The sequence below is a fragment of the Colius striatus genome, chromosome 5 (assembly GCF_028858725.1).
Source record: "Colius striatus isolate bColStr4 chromosome 5, bColStr4.1.hap1, whole genome shotgun sequence".
Lineage (NCBI taxonomy): Eukaryota > Metazoa > Chordata > Aves > Coliiformes > Coliidae > Colius > Colius striatus.
In genome coordinates, this window is record NC_084763.1 from 18703057 (window position 1) to 18720372 (window position 17316).

The 17316-nt window shown below is 43.8% G+C and overlaps 1 protein-coding gene across 1 annotated transcript; it reads right to left on the reverse strand.

Annotated features, from left to right (window-relative positions):
• Positions 1–12123: 12123 nt before the first annotated feature.
• RPL15 (ribosomal protein L15) lies at positions 12124–17248 on the reverse strand. Its single transcript, XM_061996919.1, has 4 exons — positions 17171–17248; positions 15930–16114; positions 14312–14448; positions 12124–12484 (listed from the first exon to the last, which is right to left on the reverse strand). The coding sequence occupies exons 2-4, from the start codon at positions 16099–16101 to the stop codon at positions 12179–12181; spliced, it is 615 nt and encodes a 204-aa protein (XP_061852903.1). The 5' UTR covers positions 16102–16114; positions 17171–17248; the 3' UTR covers positions 12124–12178.
• Between the last annotated feature and the right edge of the window lie 68 nt (positions 17249–17316).

A 17316-nucleotide genomic window follows, 5' to 3' on the forward strand; every position in this document is an offset into this window, starting at 1 on the left:
CTGCTGGTTGCTCAGGTCAGGACAGAATGTCTGCACCTTTCTGTCCCTGTGGAGAGGCCCTCCTAATTCCAATAAACATCCACACACCTGCCAAGAACGCAGGAGTTTCCGTCAGCAGGCATTTGTCTGCTTTTAGACAAGTCGTATTTCTTCAGTGCCTGGCACATTTACAAAAATATTCATTTGATCCCCAAATGTATACTTCACAAAGAGGAAAAACTTGTTTACGTGAAGAGTGCCAAGGAGCAGCGTCTTTTCATGCCCCAACAGCTCCTGATCTTTTCTGTTCCTTTGTTCCTTATTACCTCAGGAAAAATTCCTAACCTCTTATTTGTCTTTTTTCCCGATGCTCAGAGGAGCGCTGATGCTTGCACAGATCTACAGCAAGCCCAAGTTCTCTTCCCTAATAATTTACAGCTTATGAGGGTTTACATATAATGAAAATTATTTTCCCCCATATAAAATACTTTGGTTTTCTGTCTGGTCAATCTGTTTCAGGAGATCCTTCTGAAACCCTCAGGAATCTGTCTGTGCTGAATAATTTGTGCTCCACAGCTGCAGGTGGAACTAGTTCATACAAGTAAACTTCTCTTAGGTGAGGCAACTGATACCAAACCTCTCCTTGCACTTCCAGCTTCTTTAAAGCAAAGATTTACTTGCTATCTTCAGTTATTAGCTTCAATATTGCCCTCTAAAAGTCATTACTATGATAGCTATAACATTCCTACATTAAATGATATAAATAGCAATAACCCATCTAACTAATCTCAGCTTCTGAAAGCCAGTGGAAATTTTCCTATCGATTAGCCAGCTTGGGTCAAGCTCTACACAGCGTTTTCTGACCCCTTGCCCTTCTTATTCTCCATTTTTATTTCACATATGTATTGAACTCTTTAGATTATTGCACTGGTTTTTTTCCTCTCTGTTGAAGAGAAATCCTGATAAGGAGGTCCCAAGAGGTCTTTGCCTTGTCATCACATCCCTTCATAAGGCTGAATGTGTGCAGAACGCTTTAGAAAGAGGCAAAAGCTAAATATAGAATCATTTAAAGCCTACCCATTAAGGGCATGCCTACATGACACGAATGCAACCAGCTTAGGTACCGGGAGTGGTGTAGTCACAGAGCTAAGTATAACCGAAACAGAGGAACTGGCTCACAGACTGTTCCCCGCATTCACATCCTGTATCTCACTGCCAAGTATCAGAGCCTCAGAGGAAGATATAAAAGCTCATAACAGACAGTTACACACTAACTTGCCCACAGGGTAACTCTCTTTCTGATTCAGCTCTTTAGCAGTCAGTTTATGGCCTGAAGGACGTAACACTTCTGCTTTTCCCTCTTACCTAGTGTTATTGCAGGTGTGCTTTTAATTCACATAAATTGATAATGCAAATGGCTGTCTAGGTTGGTTAAAATGATGGGAAATACCCTCATGAAATAGTGACATATTACAACTAGCCTCAGTTGCCCCTGTCCATTTTAATGGAAGGTGAAGACTTTGACCTTTAGTCCAGAAAGAGAAAGCATTAATTTTGCATTCATGAAGCCTATATTACGTGGCAGTAATATCACTACGTGCCTTTTCCTTATTGTGCTATAAGTAACTTAACCTGCTGGTACATCATCTATGCATTCAGAAATAAAAGCACGAAACAAAGATGAGAATATTTGCTGCTTGATTAGGCTAATGTGATTTTTTTGGAGAGAAGCAGAATGAATCGCGCAAAGGATGCACAAAGAGTTACCCTTTACTTTCACCAAAACACTGAGACCAACGTGGCTTAACTAGAGGAGATTTCCATTTCCACTGTCTCAGAGAAGATATCAGCAGTGTGGCGGTAGTGAAGGCACAATCTGCAGACAACTGCTGCCTTTCGCTCTGACAGCTGCCCATTCCTTCTCCCCACCACCCAATCTTCTCCAGGGGCAACTGAACTGCGTTTCTCCCTCTGGTGTCTTTTGTAATGAACATCCTTTGAAGACTGGAGTTTCTTATGCCTTTTTCAAACCTTCTTAAAGTGTCCTGTAGAATGTCTTATTTCAAAACACTGATCAAAACCATTGCTTCAGAGGTCATGTAGCTTGACTCCACCATTTCCCTTCTGGACCCTCCAGGCCACCAAAACATAAATCCAGTTTGCTTTTTCTCTTTGTAAACTATGTTAATCCTGGAGGGATGTAATGTAACACAAACATAAAGGTCAGTCCTGGACAAAGCAGAGATGCAAACGATGTCTTCTCATCTTGGGAAAAACCCTGCAGGTCATATGGAGGACACGTCAAGTCAGGACTGTGAACCACAGCTCCTGCAAAGTTTTGCATATCGCCCTCGCTTCTCTCCCCTGAACTAGCATAAGCTGATTGTGATTACTGGCACATTGTACAAGGAAATTCACAGAGAAAATTCTGCTCAGTCACAGAGAGGCAAATGCCACCTTCATCTGGGCCCTAAATAGCTGATGACAGTAGAACTTGAACAGCCTTTTCTTAGAGGTGCCATTGGTCCCAGTGCATTGTCCCCAGTTGCCTTTCTACATCCAGGCAAAACAAAGGCAACTAGATTCAAATCAGTGAAATTTCTCTGTGAAGTAAACCAAAACATATTTTGGCCTCGAGAATGATTACCTGTAACTACTTACAGGACAGCTGTCAGTTTAACAGTCAGGACAGCTTCAGACTTTGAGCAGCTCTATATGGCATAGTGTTTTTTTCCCTGATTATTGTCTCATCCTGGCTAACCTGGAGGTCAAAACATGATCTAAGGCCTAATGCTTCAAGATGCTGTGTTGTATCAGGAGATGCTGCATGGAACTCCATATGAGACCTTGTGTCCTCCTGGATCAGGCCCAACTAGTCAAATTCTTGTTCCAAAATGCTGGCCTCTCTTTTCTGCTAAGAGCCTTAAGAGTTAAAAGTTATTAACTGGCTTTGGAAAAAAAATGCATTAGGAATAAATATGCTTTAGGATAAACCTATTAAATGGATAAAAATACCATTACCAGTGTTGAAATATGACTGTGTGACCTTTTAAATAAATAAGCCAGCTATGCACCAAATTATGTCAGATAATAAGCTTTATACACGATAAAGTCATGCAGTAAGTCTCAATCTTCAGGCGTTCAATGAAATATTGCTAGCCATAAAGGGCTCCTGAAATGTTACACTAAAGAAAATTGCTTCCAGCTATAAAAACGTAACTGTTAAAACAAATGTAGTTTCTCTCGGAAAATCCTATGCAAGGCATTGGTAGCAAGAGTGAAAGCTTAGGAGAAGCAAACCTGAGGTATTCAAACTGTTTTGCAAATACACAACACTTATTAAAATAACTTGGATTCCAGATAAATCTGGAATAACTCTTTTGAAAGCAAAAGCACCTGTGTAACATCCAAATTATGTCCTTAGGGCCTTGGAAGTTCTGTTTGTGGCTGTCTCTGGATACAAACATTGCTGTGGATCCAAATAAATCAACACTTGTAGTTTTGGCACTGGTTCAAGCAGTGGAAATACTGACTTCTCTGCTGTCCTGAAGCTTGGGCCTGTCTGTGTTATGCCTCAGCGTCTTGCCTAGATTACTCCTGACACAATGATACTCCTATTAAAGATCATTTGTATTTGATGTGATGGAAACAGAGCTGGATATTATCAGCCTTGTGAATAAAGACAGATGTGCGTTTAGTCAGATTCAGCTACCAGCTTCATGGACAGCAAAGCTGTCTCTCTTCAGTAAGTCAGAGTAAGAACTTTTTGCTATAAACCATTACAAATAAGGAGGAATGAAGCAAATTCTCTCGTTCCTTCTAGTGACCAAGGCAAACCAAGAAAACCTCCCAGTGTGGCGCTTACAGTTTTAATAAAATCATCATGGTTACTCCATCTGTCATTACATGAACATTGGCTGATACACATGATTCCCAGCTAAGGTCTCAAACATAGCTCCAAGGACTGAAAATACTCATGAAACTCTCTGCCACAATCAATTATCTTCTCCAAAGGGTGATATCAGACATTAACAAAAAAGAGCATTCATGTTTCTTCTGTTGTTGGGATCTTTGTGGTTCGGTTTTGTTTTGGTGGGGTTTTTTGGTGGGGTTTTTTTCTGAACTGGGAGAATGCAAACACTTTTTTTTGAGGCTAGAAAAGGTAACTTCCAGCTGCAAACACTGACAATTTTCACCAAGGTTCAGTCCAGTACAAATTTTTCCAGGAGGGGCATTGAAAGAGACACAGCAAAATGCAAGCACATAAAAGTTGTCAGCTTTGCCTCAGCTCTAAAAAAGCAAAAAAAGATCATTCTCTGAACCATAGCCCCTTTAACTGCAAAGAAACAGGTATAAGCTCTCAACAACTAGTTTAAGTGCTTTTGCTAATTTAGAGTGAGGTATATCATGCTAAACACAACTCAGCTGGGACCACTGCAAAGCAACGGCTGGCATCATGAGGCAAGCAATGAAATCTTTTCTCTTTCTGAACAACTGTAGCGCAATGTCTAGAAATGATAATAGGTCTGTTCCGGGCAGGAGCTCAGCTGCATCCAGAAGATGCCTCCAGGCACCTGCCATTTTGTTTTATTGCTGTTACTCAAAACTGGTCAATTGTAAACATCAGTCTTGCACAGTGAAGTCAGTGAAGGACAACTGTTTGTTATATAATCCTGACAAAACCTTGATACAGCAGATCTCAGTGAACAGCCGCCTTGCTCTGAGTCATCTGGAAAGTGTCTGGTTCAGTGAGCTTCCAGGAGCAGGCCATCAGAACAGGTTATATTTCCACTTCCCATTTCAAATTACAGGAGGCACCTATGAATCAAGACAATCATTTTATCTTTATCTATCTCCAGATGCCATCCCATGTACGAGTTTAGCCCATGGTGCTGCCAGAAGCCCTGTAGGAGTTCCTGGCTAGCTCTGGATGTCACAACTTGCAGTTGTCCTGCGTGGCTGTTGGCACCAGGTCCCGCTGCATTTACCGAGCTGGACCCTCCAAAGGCAATTATAGTTCAAAGAAATCCTTACCCTCCTCTCCAAAGATGCTACATGCAGGCCCAGAGTTGCTTTTGCACACCAGCCTTTCTCCAAATAGAGAAAGGTCCTCATCTGAAGTGCGCATAGCTCCCGTCAGCTCTCTGGATTGGCCTCGCATAGCCTTTCATGTGTATGCCCACTCCTGTTACCGAACCCAATGGCTTCATTAGGTCACACTGGCCTTGGTTTTTTTGGGTTGTTTTGGGGGTTTTTCCCCCCTTCGAGGCAATGTCAAATCTTAATCCAGCCCTGGGTCACAGAACTCAACAGGACACATTACACTGGGTCTCTCTTTGAATTAAGAGATCTCCTGCCTCAGAGCTGGCCAGTTTAGACCTACTGCTCTCTTGCCTCTTCTCCTGCTGACTGTGCCTGATAGACAGGTGGAGTCAGCTCTTCTGACAACAGTGTTGGCAAAGCTGAGCAGCTCATTTTTTATGAACCCAAATGATTATGACTACAGCAATCTCACTCCTATTAAACAAGAAGAAGAACTGAGTCAGCAGCAAACAGTAGCTTGTTGCATGGGGCTGTAACAAATCCAGGAGAAATTAAATGGGTCCAGGGTTACCACTTTAGGGACCAAAGTGGGGAAAAACTGGAAGGCAATCACATCCTTGGTTCTCCAGCTCACTGCTCTGCATACAATGAAATTATATGAGCCTTTATTGCTATTATCACTGACTCTTAAGGCTTGGAAGGGACCTTGAAAGATCATCTAGTCAAACTCCCCTGCCAGAGCAGGACCACCTAGAGTAGGCCACACAGGAACTTCTCCAGGTGGGTTTTGAATGTCTCCAGAGAAGGAGACTTCACAACCCATCTGGGCAGCCCCTTCCAGTGCTCAGTCATGCTCCCAGTGAAGTTTTTCCCTTGTGTTTCTTTGGAACCCCTTATGTTACAGCATTGCCCCTTGTCCTATCACTGGATATCACCGAGAACAGCCTGGCTCCATCCTTCTGACACTCATCCTTTACATATTTGTAAACACTGAGGTCACCTCTCAGTCTCCTCCAAGCTAAAGAGCCCCAGCTCCTTCAGCCTTTCATCATAAGGAAGATGCTCCACTCCCTTCATCATCTTGGTGGCCCTGCTCTCTCAAGCAGCTCCTTATCCTTCTTGAACTGAGAGTCCCAGACTTGACCACACAATTTAATATTTAATCTGTAATGCAATTAACATTTTTAGGACAATTTTCAAAATCTGCAAAAAATATCAAGTTCCAGTATTCATTTATGCTCTGGACAAAATTCCAGGACTGCAGTTCATTTCCACAGAGTCATAATTTAGCTAAAATAAATCTCCTATTTCCTTATTTTTCTAAAAAGAAACTAAAACTTGAGAACGTTGACACAAAGGCACCTACTAGAAGGCAAGATCATCTATTAGAGGGATATTTTAAAGATTTCAGTTCTTAGCAGATGTGACCGTGACTGGAGAAAACAGAACTTGTGTAAGGCGTATGTTTTCTACAGTGTTATGCCTCTTGTATTTTTTATTAAACTAGCCAATGAAAATAATAACTATAGTGGAGTTTTTAATTTAGCCTCAGGAGTGGGAACAGTGATACAGTTGTTCACAGTGGGTTGTTTTTTCCTTTTCTTTTCCTCAGCAACTTACATCATAAATCTAAGAACAGGGTTTGCAGTGTAACACATTATATTAATTAATTTATTTTACATTTCCCATGGATATGGTATAACTGTTGCTTTGAAATTGCTGTTTGGGTAAAACAGGGCCCAAAACCCAAGCAGAAGGTACAACTGAAAGTAAGCATCATAGATAAAGGGCAGCAATCATCTTCCCAGTACAAACCACTGGCCTTAAAGTGAAAAACCTTTGTATCTTGCTACCAGTTTGTATGGCTTTTCAGTCTCTGCCTATTAAGAATGGACAACTACTCACATTAAGATCCATAACTAGATTCTCCAGACTCAATACAATCAATGGATCATGTATTTTGTATAAATAATGTCTGTATAAATCTATTTTAAAAAAATCAAGAAAGCTCCTTTTATTTCCACCTTTTCCTAAATCTATAAATATTTATTGGTTTATACCTGTCCTTGACTTTTCTTGTGTAGCTGAAGCTTACTTTGTGTCTTTTTATCTAAAAAAGAACCTAGACCAGATGTTTGGCATCAACACCTGCAGCAATAACCTGTAAACAAACTAAATAAGAGATTTTCTATTTTTCTTAAAAGCTTTACTATGACTTTGTTTAACCACGCATTGACAAAACTACTTTCCAAACAGTTGCAAACAACACAGCAACTTACAAGACATGGCTTTTATACATAGCTCTGAATGAACTGGAAACACAATGCTCAGAACACCTTATCTGTGAGGGTTACATAACTCACTATCTAAACTCATCTGACTAATCACGAAACCCATGAGAGAGGCAGGTGGATCCCAACAGCGGATGAGTTGAAGGGCAGTGATTCTCATACAAGGAAAGGGTTCAAATAATTGCTTGTTAGTCACAGAAAAACAATGCTGGAAGAAAAACGTATGAATAAATGAATGAGTGAACACTGGGCTAATGAGCTACTTCCTCCACTCAGCTTGTGAGCTCTCTGGGGATGGCGACGCATTTTCCTGAGTGTCCAGGGTCTTGGCTTCTGCTTGCTGCTCTGGCTGTTGACACACAGCCTGGGGATGGGGCCTGGAGGATGTAGCGCCTTGCACAGCCCACAGCATGCAGTGCCAACTGAGACCCATCCTCCTGCTCTGGGTTTGCAGCAGCAAAACCGCTGCCTGGCCCACTGGGGTTGCAGGCTGACACCAGACACACAGGCACATGGAGCAACCTGTGCTGAGGTGACTTGGGACCAGCCAGGATTATAGCACAAGGACTGCACCACGCTAGCTTGGCTGATGAATTCTGTTAGACCCTGGCTAGCTGTAGCCTCCTATGCAATGCATTCCTGCCACTGGGCAGCAGCAGGGTACTTAAAAGCCCCACTAGAAGCCAGATGACTTGTCCTCTTCTTTTTTTCTTATTCCTTTCCCCACCCCCCACTTCAGTGTGCCTCTTGATTCTTTTTTTCAAGGGAACATCTCAACTTGTGGGTGGATAGTCAGCTTGGATCCAGGAGAATGCACCCATAGACCTTTCATAACAAGAGACAGGCTGCCTAATTCCTAAGGAGCCTGCTAGGGTCCCATACACTAACTAACAAGGGTTTTTCTAAAGCCTGGTACAAGGAAGGCAAAGTGGGGACACCAGAGCAGACTCTGAAAGAGGCTACTTTCCATCTGTGAGAGCCATCTCAGTCAGCATCAATCCTAACTGAGCCAGGCCTAATTTAATCACTCATCTGCTTCCACTGAGCTCCCCAATCTCCAGGATATCCCAGTTCTCCACTTCCCTGAATGATGGAGAGTTGACAGTATTTAATGAGGTTAAATGTCATCTTCACTACACAGGAGTCTTTAATTACATGGTATCATTGAATATGATTTGATACTGAAGAAAAGCATGCCATCTGAAATATCAGGCAGTGAGAAAGGGCCCAGAACTACTGGGTTCCAGTCCTAACTTTGCCAGAAGACTCTTCTGGCAAATTAGGCAAGAACAGGATAGCCACCAAATTAAAAGTTGTGTAAGCAGTATAGCTCAGGGACTTCCTAACTTTAAGGAGCTAGACTTTGCAACCTAAACACTCTGTGTGTAACTATTTGAACTATTAGTTACTGTGTGTAATTGAGGCTGATTCAGAATGTTGACACATTAAGAGAACAACCCACGGGCTCTCTATCCTTTCATATAGCTTTACGTTTCAATCAGTCACTTGAAAACGATTGCATCAAAATTTGGTGCTTGCTCAAAGCCCCAGAAAAGAGCACTCAATTCAAATCCAAATTGCCTTTTTGTTGTTGTGTGGCTGAAGCTGTGTCTCCATCATTCTCAATATTTTGGCTTGATGCTCTCAGAACTAGACCTGTGTTTGCTGCAAAAGAGCTATACAAGGGCCAAAAAGAGATGTGAGTCTTTTCCCTATCTTGGAGAATGAGTAGATAAAAGACTAGTAGGAATCAGACAAAGTATTGAGAGTTTGGCATTTTAACTCATTAGCAGGATGGGAGTGTTCACATGCAGTCACTTTTCTCACTGGGTCAGTGCTAGCAAATAACTGCTGTATTATGAGGACAGGGATAAGTGAGCAAGTCGAGCTATTACTCTCCTCATTACTTCATTCTAAGACCTCCAACAAAATCACCAGTGGCATCCAATGACCTTTGCAAGGCAGGGGCCAACTGCTCTCACCATCAGCATGTGTGCCCTCTGCAGGCAGAAGGCAGCTGCCTCCCACAGACCCCCAATCCTTCTGAGACAACCTGAGCAACAATCACGCTGGTTGCTGATTAACCAGTCTGCACTTCACAGCTTCACTAGTGCTGCCAAGTCATCAGCACTTCCATTAGCTACATGGAAGGGAGTTTACTAATTGCTTATTTGAAGACAATGGTATATCACAGAATCTGGTTTTACACATCCCACCCATCAGGAGGGCAGTTTCTAAGAGGGCCTGTGCTACTTGCCAGACCCTCATCTTCTACCAAAGGCTTAACCAGTAGCTAACCCAGGAACCTGACACAAAAGTGAAATCCAGCCTAACAAAAGTTTACAGTCAACTGTTTCCAGCAGCATCAGAGAGAAGGCTGAAACAGGCTGGCACTGTACAACCCCATTGCTCTGCAGTTTTATTGTGGCACTCATTTTGTCTTGCCTAGAAACCAGACAGCTCTTTTAATTACATCAGGCTGAGAAAGAATCAGTCCTGCAAGCACAGCCAAGAAGACGACTTGGAAACAGATTATTGGATTCCTCCGTGTCTTAATAAAATTCACTAGCAAAATTCCTGATGCCTCCTCTTCCCCCCTCCCCCCCCGCCCTCCTTCAGCTACACCTTAGTCTCTGTGGTTCAGGCAGACTCTTGGTACATAAGGAGGGTGGAACTTAAGCAACAGCCTCTCACTAGGACTACTGTCTCAGAAGACTGATTTTCACCAATCTCTGACTGATTTTCACCAAACTCTAAGGAACACAAGACTTTTAAACTGTTGAACTTACACATCAGGTTCAAAAACATCAATCGTGAAAGGCAGAGATCACAAAACCTCTCTAAGCCTGCTTCCCCAGGTTAACACCTCCAAACAAAAAAAGTCTTTCCTCAATGTTTTGCCTTTTTCCAATACAAGTTTTAATAAATAAAATTTGCCCTTCTTTTTCATACAAATCTTGCACTGCAATTTCCCTTCTTGCCAACCCAAAACGCTGTTGAACAGAGCATAAGATACTTTCGGTGTGTGAAGATGCCAAGACAATCTGATTTCCGCAAGACTTGGGATAAGTCTCAAGTACCCAAAGCTCCCCTTGAAGACAGTACCACCTGTTTCACGTTCCTCAGCTGGTCTGATAAAACACCATGCCCTCTTACACATACTTTCATCGGTACCTTTCTGTCAACTTTGGAGAGGATAATACTTCTCCCCAGATTTTAAAGTTCAGAAAGCTACAGGACCATGAGAGGAAACCTCAGGCAAATCTCTGAAGAGAGCTGTGACACAGGACACAACACCTGTGCCAAGTGCCTCGTCACCTGCCATCACATCTTCCCTGTCAACAGCAAGGGTCCTGAGCAGCTTAACAATACCTCCAACAGTACCATCAGACTCCAAAGTTGTTCCCTTAACCAGAGATGGACAGCATGGCTACACCAGCTTCACCTTCAGCCCTTATGTCAACCTATGAAGAAGTATCAGCCCTGTCTCTATAGTATCTGCCTCTGTGCTCAGGGGAATCCTTGTTCATGAATTTGCTCCAAATTTCCACCATTCTGTCCTACACTGACACAGGAGCTGCTTTCAAGAACGCTAGTGCTGCTTCACAGGCAGAGTTAAATACAGTTCCCTTCTTAGAGGAGCAGACAGAATTTTTTAAACAGAGGTCCTTTCATTTTTTAATGTTTGAGCTTAACAAAACGTCACAGAAGCTGCTCTTTCCTGGCTTGAAGAACACACTGCCAAAACTCTCTTCTTTAGACTGCTTTCTAAAGAACTTAAAAGAATAAAGTAAGTTCACAGACGAAAGGCAAATCTTGGGACATATCAGATCCAGCACTTTTTTGTTTTTTAGAAAAAATAATCTTCCCAGATCCCAAGTTGAAGCTCCAGGAAGACACAGCTACTTCTTGGGCTTTCTATTGATCCATTTTCCTACCACTACCCAATGGACCTTAGTACAAAATCTGTGAAAGCTCAGGACTGCTGTGCAATTTACTACCCTGCAGTTACCTCCTCTCCGCACTTCTGTGCAAGTTGACTCCATGCTGAAAGGTCACACTGCAGCATCACAACATGTGTCCTAAACTGTCAACCAAATGGGATTACTTCAATCTTAGCCATGCAGAGTAAATCAGACTGCAGTTCTTCAACACCAGAGAGGTCTCCTTTGTTCTGGTATCAAAAGGCAGATCCAAGAAACAATGTCTCCATTGCAAAATGCAAAATGAACAGCTTGGAATCCTGCACAAATGAAGTAATATCTACTCTACAGTCAGTACTATTCAACCTAAAACAGGTGAGTGTTGTTTGTGAAGTGTCCACATTTAATATACTGTGCACCTTTCTCATCCGACCCTAACTCTACTTGACTCTGCTTGCAGGTAATGCAGGCTCAAGAGCTGGTTTTGTGCTGAAGACATACAAAAAACAAAACTTGAAAAGTAAAATTGCCATTAGTATTTAATCACCTATAAAAAAATGAACTATCACTTTCAGTTTACATCTCATTGCACAAGATCAAAGCTGGCCTTCAGTCTAAGCACACGACAGAGAGAGCTCGACCTGCAGACAGCAAAGTAGATGCAGACCCATGGAACACAGAACAGGGATGGCCATGGCCCTTAGGTTTTCAACACACGCCGCACCTGTCTCCTCAGTCTCATCAAAAGTGAAACCTATCACAGAACTCTATCTCAGGGCCTACCATCTTCACAAACACCAGAATACCTTTTCAAAAGCCTTTCAAAACATGGGAACAGCTGGAGAACTCTACACTCCTCCGCATAAACCAAGAAGCAGCAGAAGCACTTGTTAAAATCGGACAAGCCACATCAGCTTTATTGGCCAGTTACACATACAGGAACTAGCGGTAGCGGTGCAGCTGTAGGGTGTTGCGCCGCCGCCAGGCAGCGCGACGCGAGCCGCCGATGGTGTGGTGGAACTTGTGGCCTTTGCCCAAGCCACGGCTCTTGCGCCCGGCCGAGGTCAGCCCGCGCATCTCCCTGTGCTTGTGCACGGGCTTGGTGATCCACTGCGTGTCAGGGTTGCGCCTGATGGTCTTATGGAATGGATCAATCAGGATCACTTCGAAAAACTTGTAAGTGGAATCTTCACCAACCCAATACGAGTTCAGGACTCTCAGAGCCCCACAGTGACGGCCAGCACGTTCCTAGAGGGAAAGACAAAACGCTGTAAAAAGGCTGTAAGGTCACAGATGCGGGGCATGCTGCAGGCAGAAAGATGCGAGTCACTCAAACCTAACATTTTGTAGACGTTAGAAATTGCAATTTGCCTTGAGAGATCCACTCTTCATAAAAGGACTGTTCCCCTTCACGTTGCAAGGACACAAGAAAAAATAACAGCTGAAAGGAATGGTTTATTTAAACAAAAACAAAACCAAAAAGAGAGAAAAGAGGCTGCTTGGGATTCCTACATGAAATGGGTTTTAAAGAATGTAAGGAGGAAGGTGCCTGTTTGACATAAGGATCACCACTTGTACACAGAAGCACAGAATCAGTAGATACAGACTTAAAAACAGCTTTAATGCCAATGGAGAGTACAAGCTGCACTTGGGGCTCCAAACAATCTTTTGTGGGCAGTTACAAAAAAACGATCAATTTGCACATTCAAAGCTACAGGGAAGAAAGACATTTCTGCAGAGAATAATCCCATACTGATAGGAGAAAAAGAACAGCTGATGTAACAAGCCTTTGTTCCACCACTGGCTTATTACCGCTTGCTATTTGTCTCCTCACTTGTGGTTGGAAAGAACCAGGCAAACAAAACAGAGCACAAAATATCCACTATGCAACTCTACCTGCCTCTCCCGTTAAGAATGCTCCTTAGAGCACTAAAAGTGTGTTCACCTGTAGGACTTTATCCTCATATGGGAATGTATGGACCCCACTGAGCCCACCTACCTTCTCTCCCAGTCAGATCCCAACCTATTGCTAAAGTCTTCCACTAAACAGCACTTGACTATTTTCTGCAGAGGTAATAAACTTCTTTCAAGTCCTTACTTTATTCCAACATGTGAGAGACACGCATATATTAAGCATTTAAACACCACACACTCTCAACCAGCTTCTATGCAGAGGGTAGCTCCAATCGACATTTTGTGTTTCTGTGATAATCCAGTCTGAAAAATTTAAGTTTTCTAGGTCTCCTGCTTCAAGATGGAAAGGCAACAAACAGTCTTCCAATCCTGCATAATGACTCTTTTTAGACTGTGCAGATCAGTACTAATTCCAGCCCACTGAAGTTTTTTCTGAAGGTGAGAACAACATCTCTTCAAAACTACTACTGTGCTATTACAAAACTTAAAGATCTTGTTGAACCAAAGCTTGCATTTTGAGTATTTTAGTAGGTAACAACATCTCACCTAAAAATGAGCAACCACTGATATTTGTGCTTGTGAGGTACCAAGGCTTTTATGAAGAACCACAAGGTCTCTGGCATACTGCTCCCAGATGACAAGATGTGGCCAAGTCACTGCGCAGCACTTCTGCAGATGGGAGGCTGCAGACTGTGAGAAGGGAACTCACTCCTTTGTGAACACACCATTGCCAAAAGCCAGTTGCACAGATATGGCAGGCAACACAGGGGTGGAACTTACTGATGAGCGACACCTTAATATACTGGAATTTTCATTTCTCATACCCAACCCTTTATTTCACTGAGGCTTATACCAGTTCTAGGTCTATTTTTCACTACAAATAACTGTGGCATTTTAAAAGCAAGCATACACCACGAAGGTCGACACACCACCTAAGTAGCCTTTCTCTCAGACTCTATCTGTAAAGCCTGAATGGATCCTTCATTTGTGTCGGTACAGCTTTTTAAGACATTCTGGTGCTCTCCCACCATCCACATTCACCATCTTTTACCCAATACATGAACAAAATGGTCGTTTGGCTTTTGTCTCTGAATATTGTCAGCTTTTACAAACTATGACTTTTCTACCGCCACATTTCTGAGCAATAACCAAAATAGTCACCTCTGCTACAGACTGAAGACTCCGGGCAAACTTCAGCTGGTTAACACCATGATGCACAGGTTTACCATAGGTTGCACCTTTCGGGACTGGACGTTTACGACCACCACGGCGAACGCGGACACGGTAGATAACGTAACCTAAAAGAAATAATGACTTAGGACCTAGAAGAATTCTGTAGTATGGCAAGCACAGATAGCAGCAAGGCAACTTGGATGCCAACACTGCATTTCTCATCTCAAAATCATTAGGTGAAATGCTGCAAAATGAGGTCACTATACCAATCTTCACCAAAACGTACAAATGTAGGTGGCCAGCACAAGATGTTCTTGTTATTTCCATTAAAACTGAGCAAGTGAAGAGACAGTCTGTTGTGACTAATTTCAAACCAGAGCTTGTGGCACCTCTCCATTATGCAGTTCCAAGCACACCAAACAGCTAAAGTTCCACTGTAACGCAAAAAAAACCACCACCACAAAACACCCACCCCAAACTTAAAAAAGATCCAATTCTGATAGTAGCATTCACAAAGGACTGATGCACACGGCATCCATAAACCCTTCTGAAACCTGACTGCTCAAAAATGAGGAACCTAGACAAATTTCATAAACAGTAACTGAAAAGCAGACTCTTGGCTTTGTATTTTCAGAGGAAACAACGCTGCTTCAAGGACTTGCTTAAGTTACAGATGGATGGCTGCTTTCCCATTTCTTTCACTGCCCAGTAACTGTTTTCAAGTGCCAATATAAAGGATGTCACCTTGCTTACTCAAGCACGTGCAGCTGTAACACAATTTAATGCATAAGGACATCTGGGCACAGAAAGGATATCCCCTAAACCTAGGACACTAAAACCACTAGTCAACTCTGAAGAAGTAGCACAGCCAAGGCCCACTTGAGCTCCATCTGCCAAAACAGCCACTAAAGGCATGAGTTCAAAATTAGATTATGGTTTTGGGCTGTGGGCACTGCTACTGATCTAATACATTTATAATATTCACTTCAGGTTCTTGGAGAATATTGAACTTTCACTGGAGTACTGTGTCCAGTTCTGGGCTCCCCAACTCAGGAGAGACAGGGAACTTCTAGAGAGGGTCCGGCCCAGCGTAAGGCTTCTGAGGCAATCAGGGGACTGAAGCATCTTTCTCCTATGAGGAAAGGCTGCAGGACCTGGGGCTGTCTAGTCTGGAGAAGACTGAAAGGGAGACCCCATCAGTGTTTGTAAGCACTTAACAGGTGAGGGCCAAGAGAATGAGGCAAGACTTTTTTCCATTGTGTCCTGCAACAGGACTAGAGGTAACAAGATGGAACACAAAAACTTCCAATTAAACTCAAAGGAAAACTTATTTCCTGTGAGGGAGCCCTGGCACAGGCTGCCCAGGGAGGGTGTGGAGTCTCCTTCTCTGGAGGTTTCCTAACTTGCCTGCATGTGCTCCTGTGTGACCTGATTGAGGTGAACCTGCTTTAGGAGGAGGGCTGGACAAAACGATCTCTAGAGATCCCTTTCAACCCCTTACCATTCTTGACTATGTGACTTTGTTATTCTACTGCCACTTAAGGAAGGAAGCTGACACTCAGCCACCTCATCCGGAAGCACACAGACTTCACCTCTGTCTCATTACCTTGCTTAGCCTTATATCCCAGCCTGCGAGCTTTGTCTGGTCTGGTTGGGCGAGGGGCTCGGTGCAAGGCAGACAGCTGCCGGTACTGCCAACAGCGCACACGAAGAAGAAATCGCATCACATCCGACTGCTTTTTCCTCCATAGCTCCTGGATGTACTTGTAGGCACCCATGTCTGTCTACCTGCTGAATTGAGAGGTCAATGAGAAAGGTGCACCAAATCCAATTGCAAATTTCAATAGATTCCAACACAGACAGTGCATAAAACCATATATGTAACACTACTGAAGTACAGGATACTCTCCAGCTTCTTTATAGCACTGGCACATGGCTCACACTTAGCAGCCTCTAAAGGGACACATGGCTGTTACCACTCTTGGCATTTTTCTTCCTTTTTCAGATGTATATGTCAGATAATACCGAAATCCCTGGAATTGTTTGAGGACAGGCCAGATGGAGCTTTGAGCAATGTGGTCTAGTGGAAGGTGCTCATGGTGGGAGGGTGCACCTGGATAATCTTTAAGGTCTCTTTCAATTCAATTCTATGAAAACCAATGGTTAACATCTAAAACAAGCTGGAAATACTAATCTATAACAGAAATCGTGACTGCGAGTGGTGTGGTCTTTATTGTTAACAAGACTTAAATTACTCTTAAAACCCTTCTCACACATGCACAGCAATTACTAGATGCAAGTGTACTCCATCCAACTCTTACCTCTAGAAAAAGGCAACTCACCTATCTGCACAGCTGCCCACCCAGTTCACATGTGATTTTCCACAGCCCCCTTGTATGAATCTGCACGAATACGGCCCAGCTCTTGCTATCCCACTCTTGCTTTAGGATTGCATTACGGCAGAGAATACCACAAACCAACTGCAAATCTAAAGTCAAACCAGGACCTGAGACCTGTCACCACCCTGCACCCACTGCCTTGCGGTGCGTGGCCTTCTGCTCACACCAGGCTACCCTGCGTGCGACCGCACGTCCCCTCACCCGCCCCACACCTCGGGTCGCCAGCCCGTCACGGCAAGGCGCAGCCCGCAGGCCCTTCACCCGTTTCTCAGGGCCCGTGGCCTACTCGGGCCCTGCTCCCCGCAGAGGCCCTGCGCAGCGGGACCCTCCCTGTCCGACCCCGCCAGGCTGTCGGCAGACAGGTGCGACAAGGGGTCGGGCAGATGGCCGCCTCGGGCCCAGGATGGGACTGGATTGGGGGAAAGGCCGAGCACAGACAAACCCTCACCTGATGGCGCCCGGCACCGGAAAGGAAGGCGCGTACTTCCCACAGCCCCTGGCGGCGGCGGCGCGCTTCCGGCGGCGGCAGCGATGCCTCATGGGTAATGCAGTCCCGAAGGCGCGGCGGGGGCGGGGCGGGGCGGGGCGCGGCGC

What these genes read in the sequence shown, in the direction of transcription:
- RPL15 (XM_061996919.1), bottom strand. Translation starts at nt 16,101, where the DNA reads ATGGGTGCCTACAAGTACATCCAGGAGCTATGGAGGAAAAAGCAGTCG. An exon ending in GGGATATAAGGCTAAGCAAG is followed by an intron (nt 14,449 to 15,929) that starts GTAATGAGACAG and finishes TATTTCTTTTAG; the next exon opens with GTTACGTTATCTACCGTGTC. An exon ending in GTCTTCAGTCTGTAGCAGAG is followed by an intron (nt 12,485 to 14,311) that starts GTGACTATTTTG and finishes CTTTCCCTCTAG; the next exon opens with GAACGTGCTGGCCGTCACTG.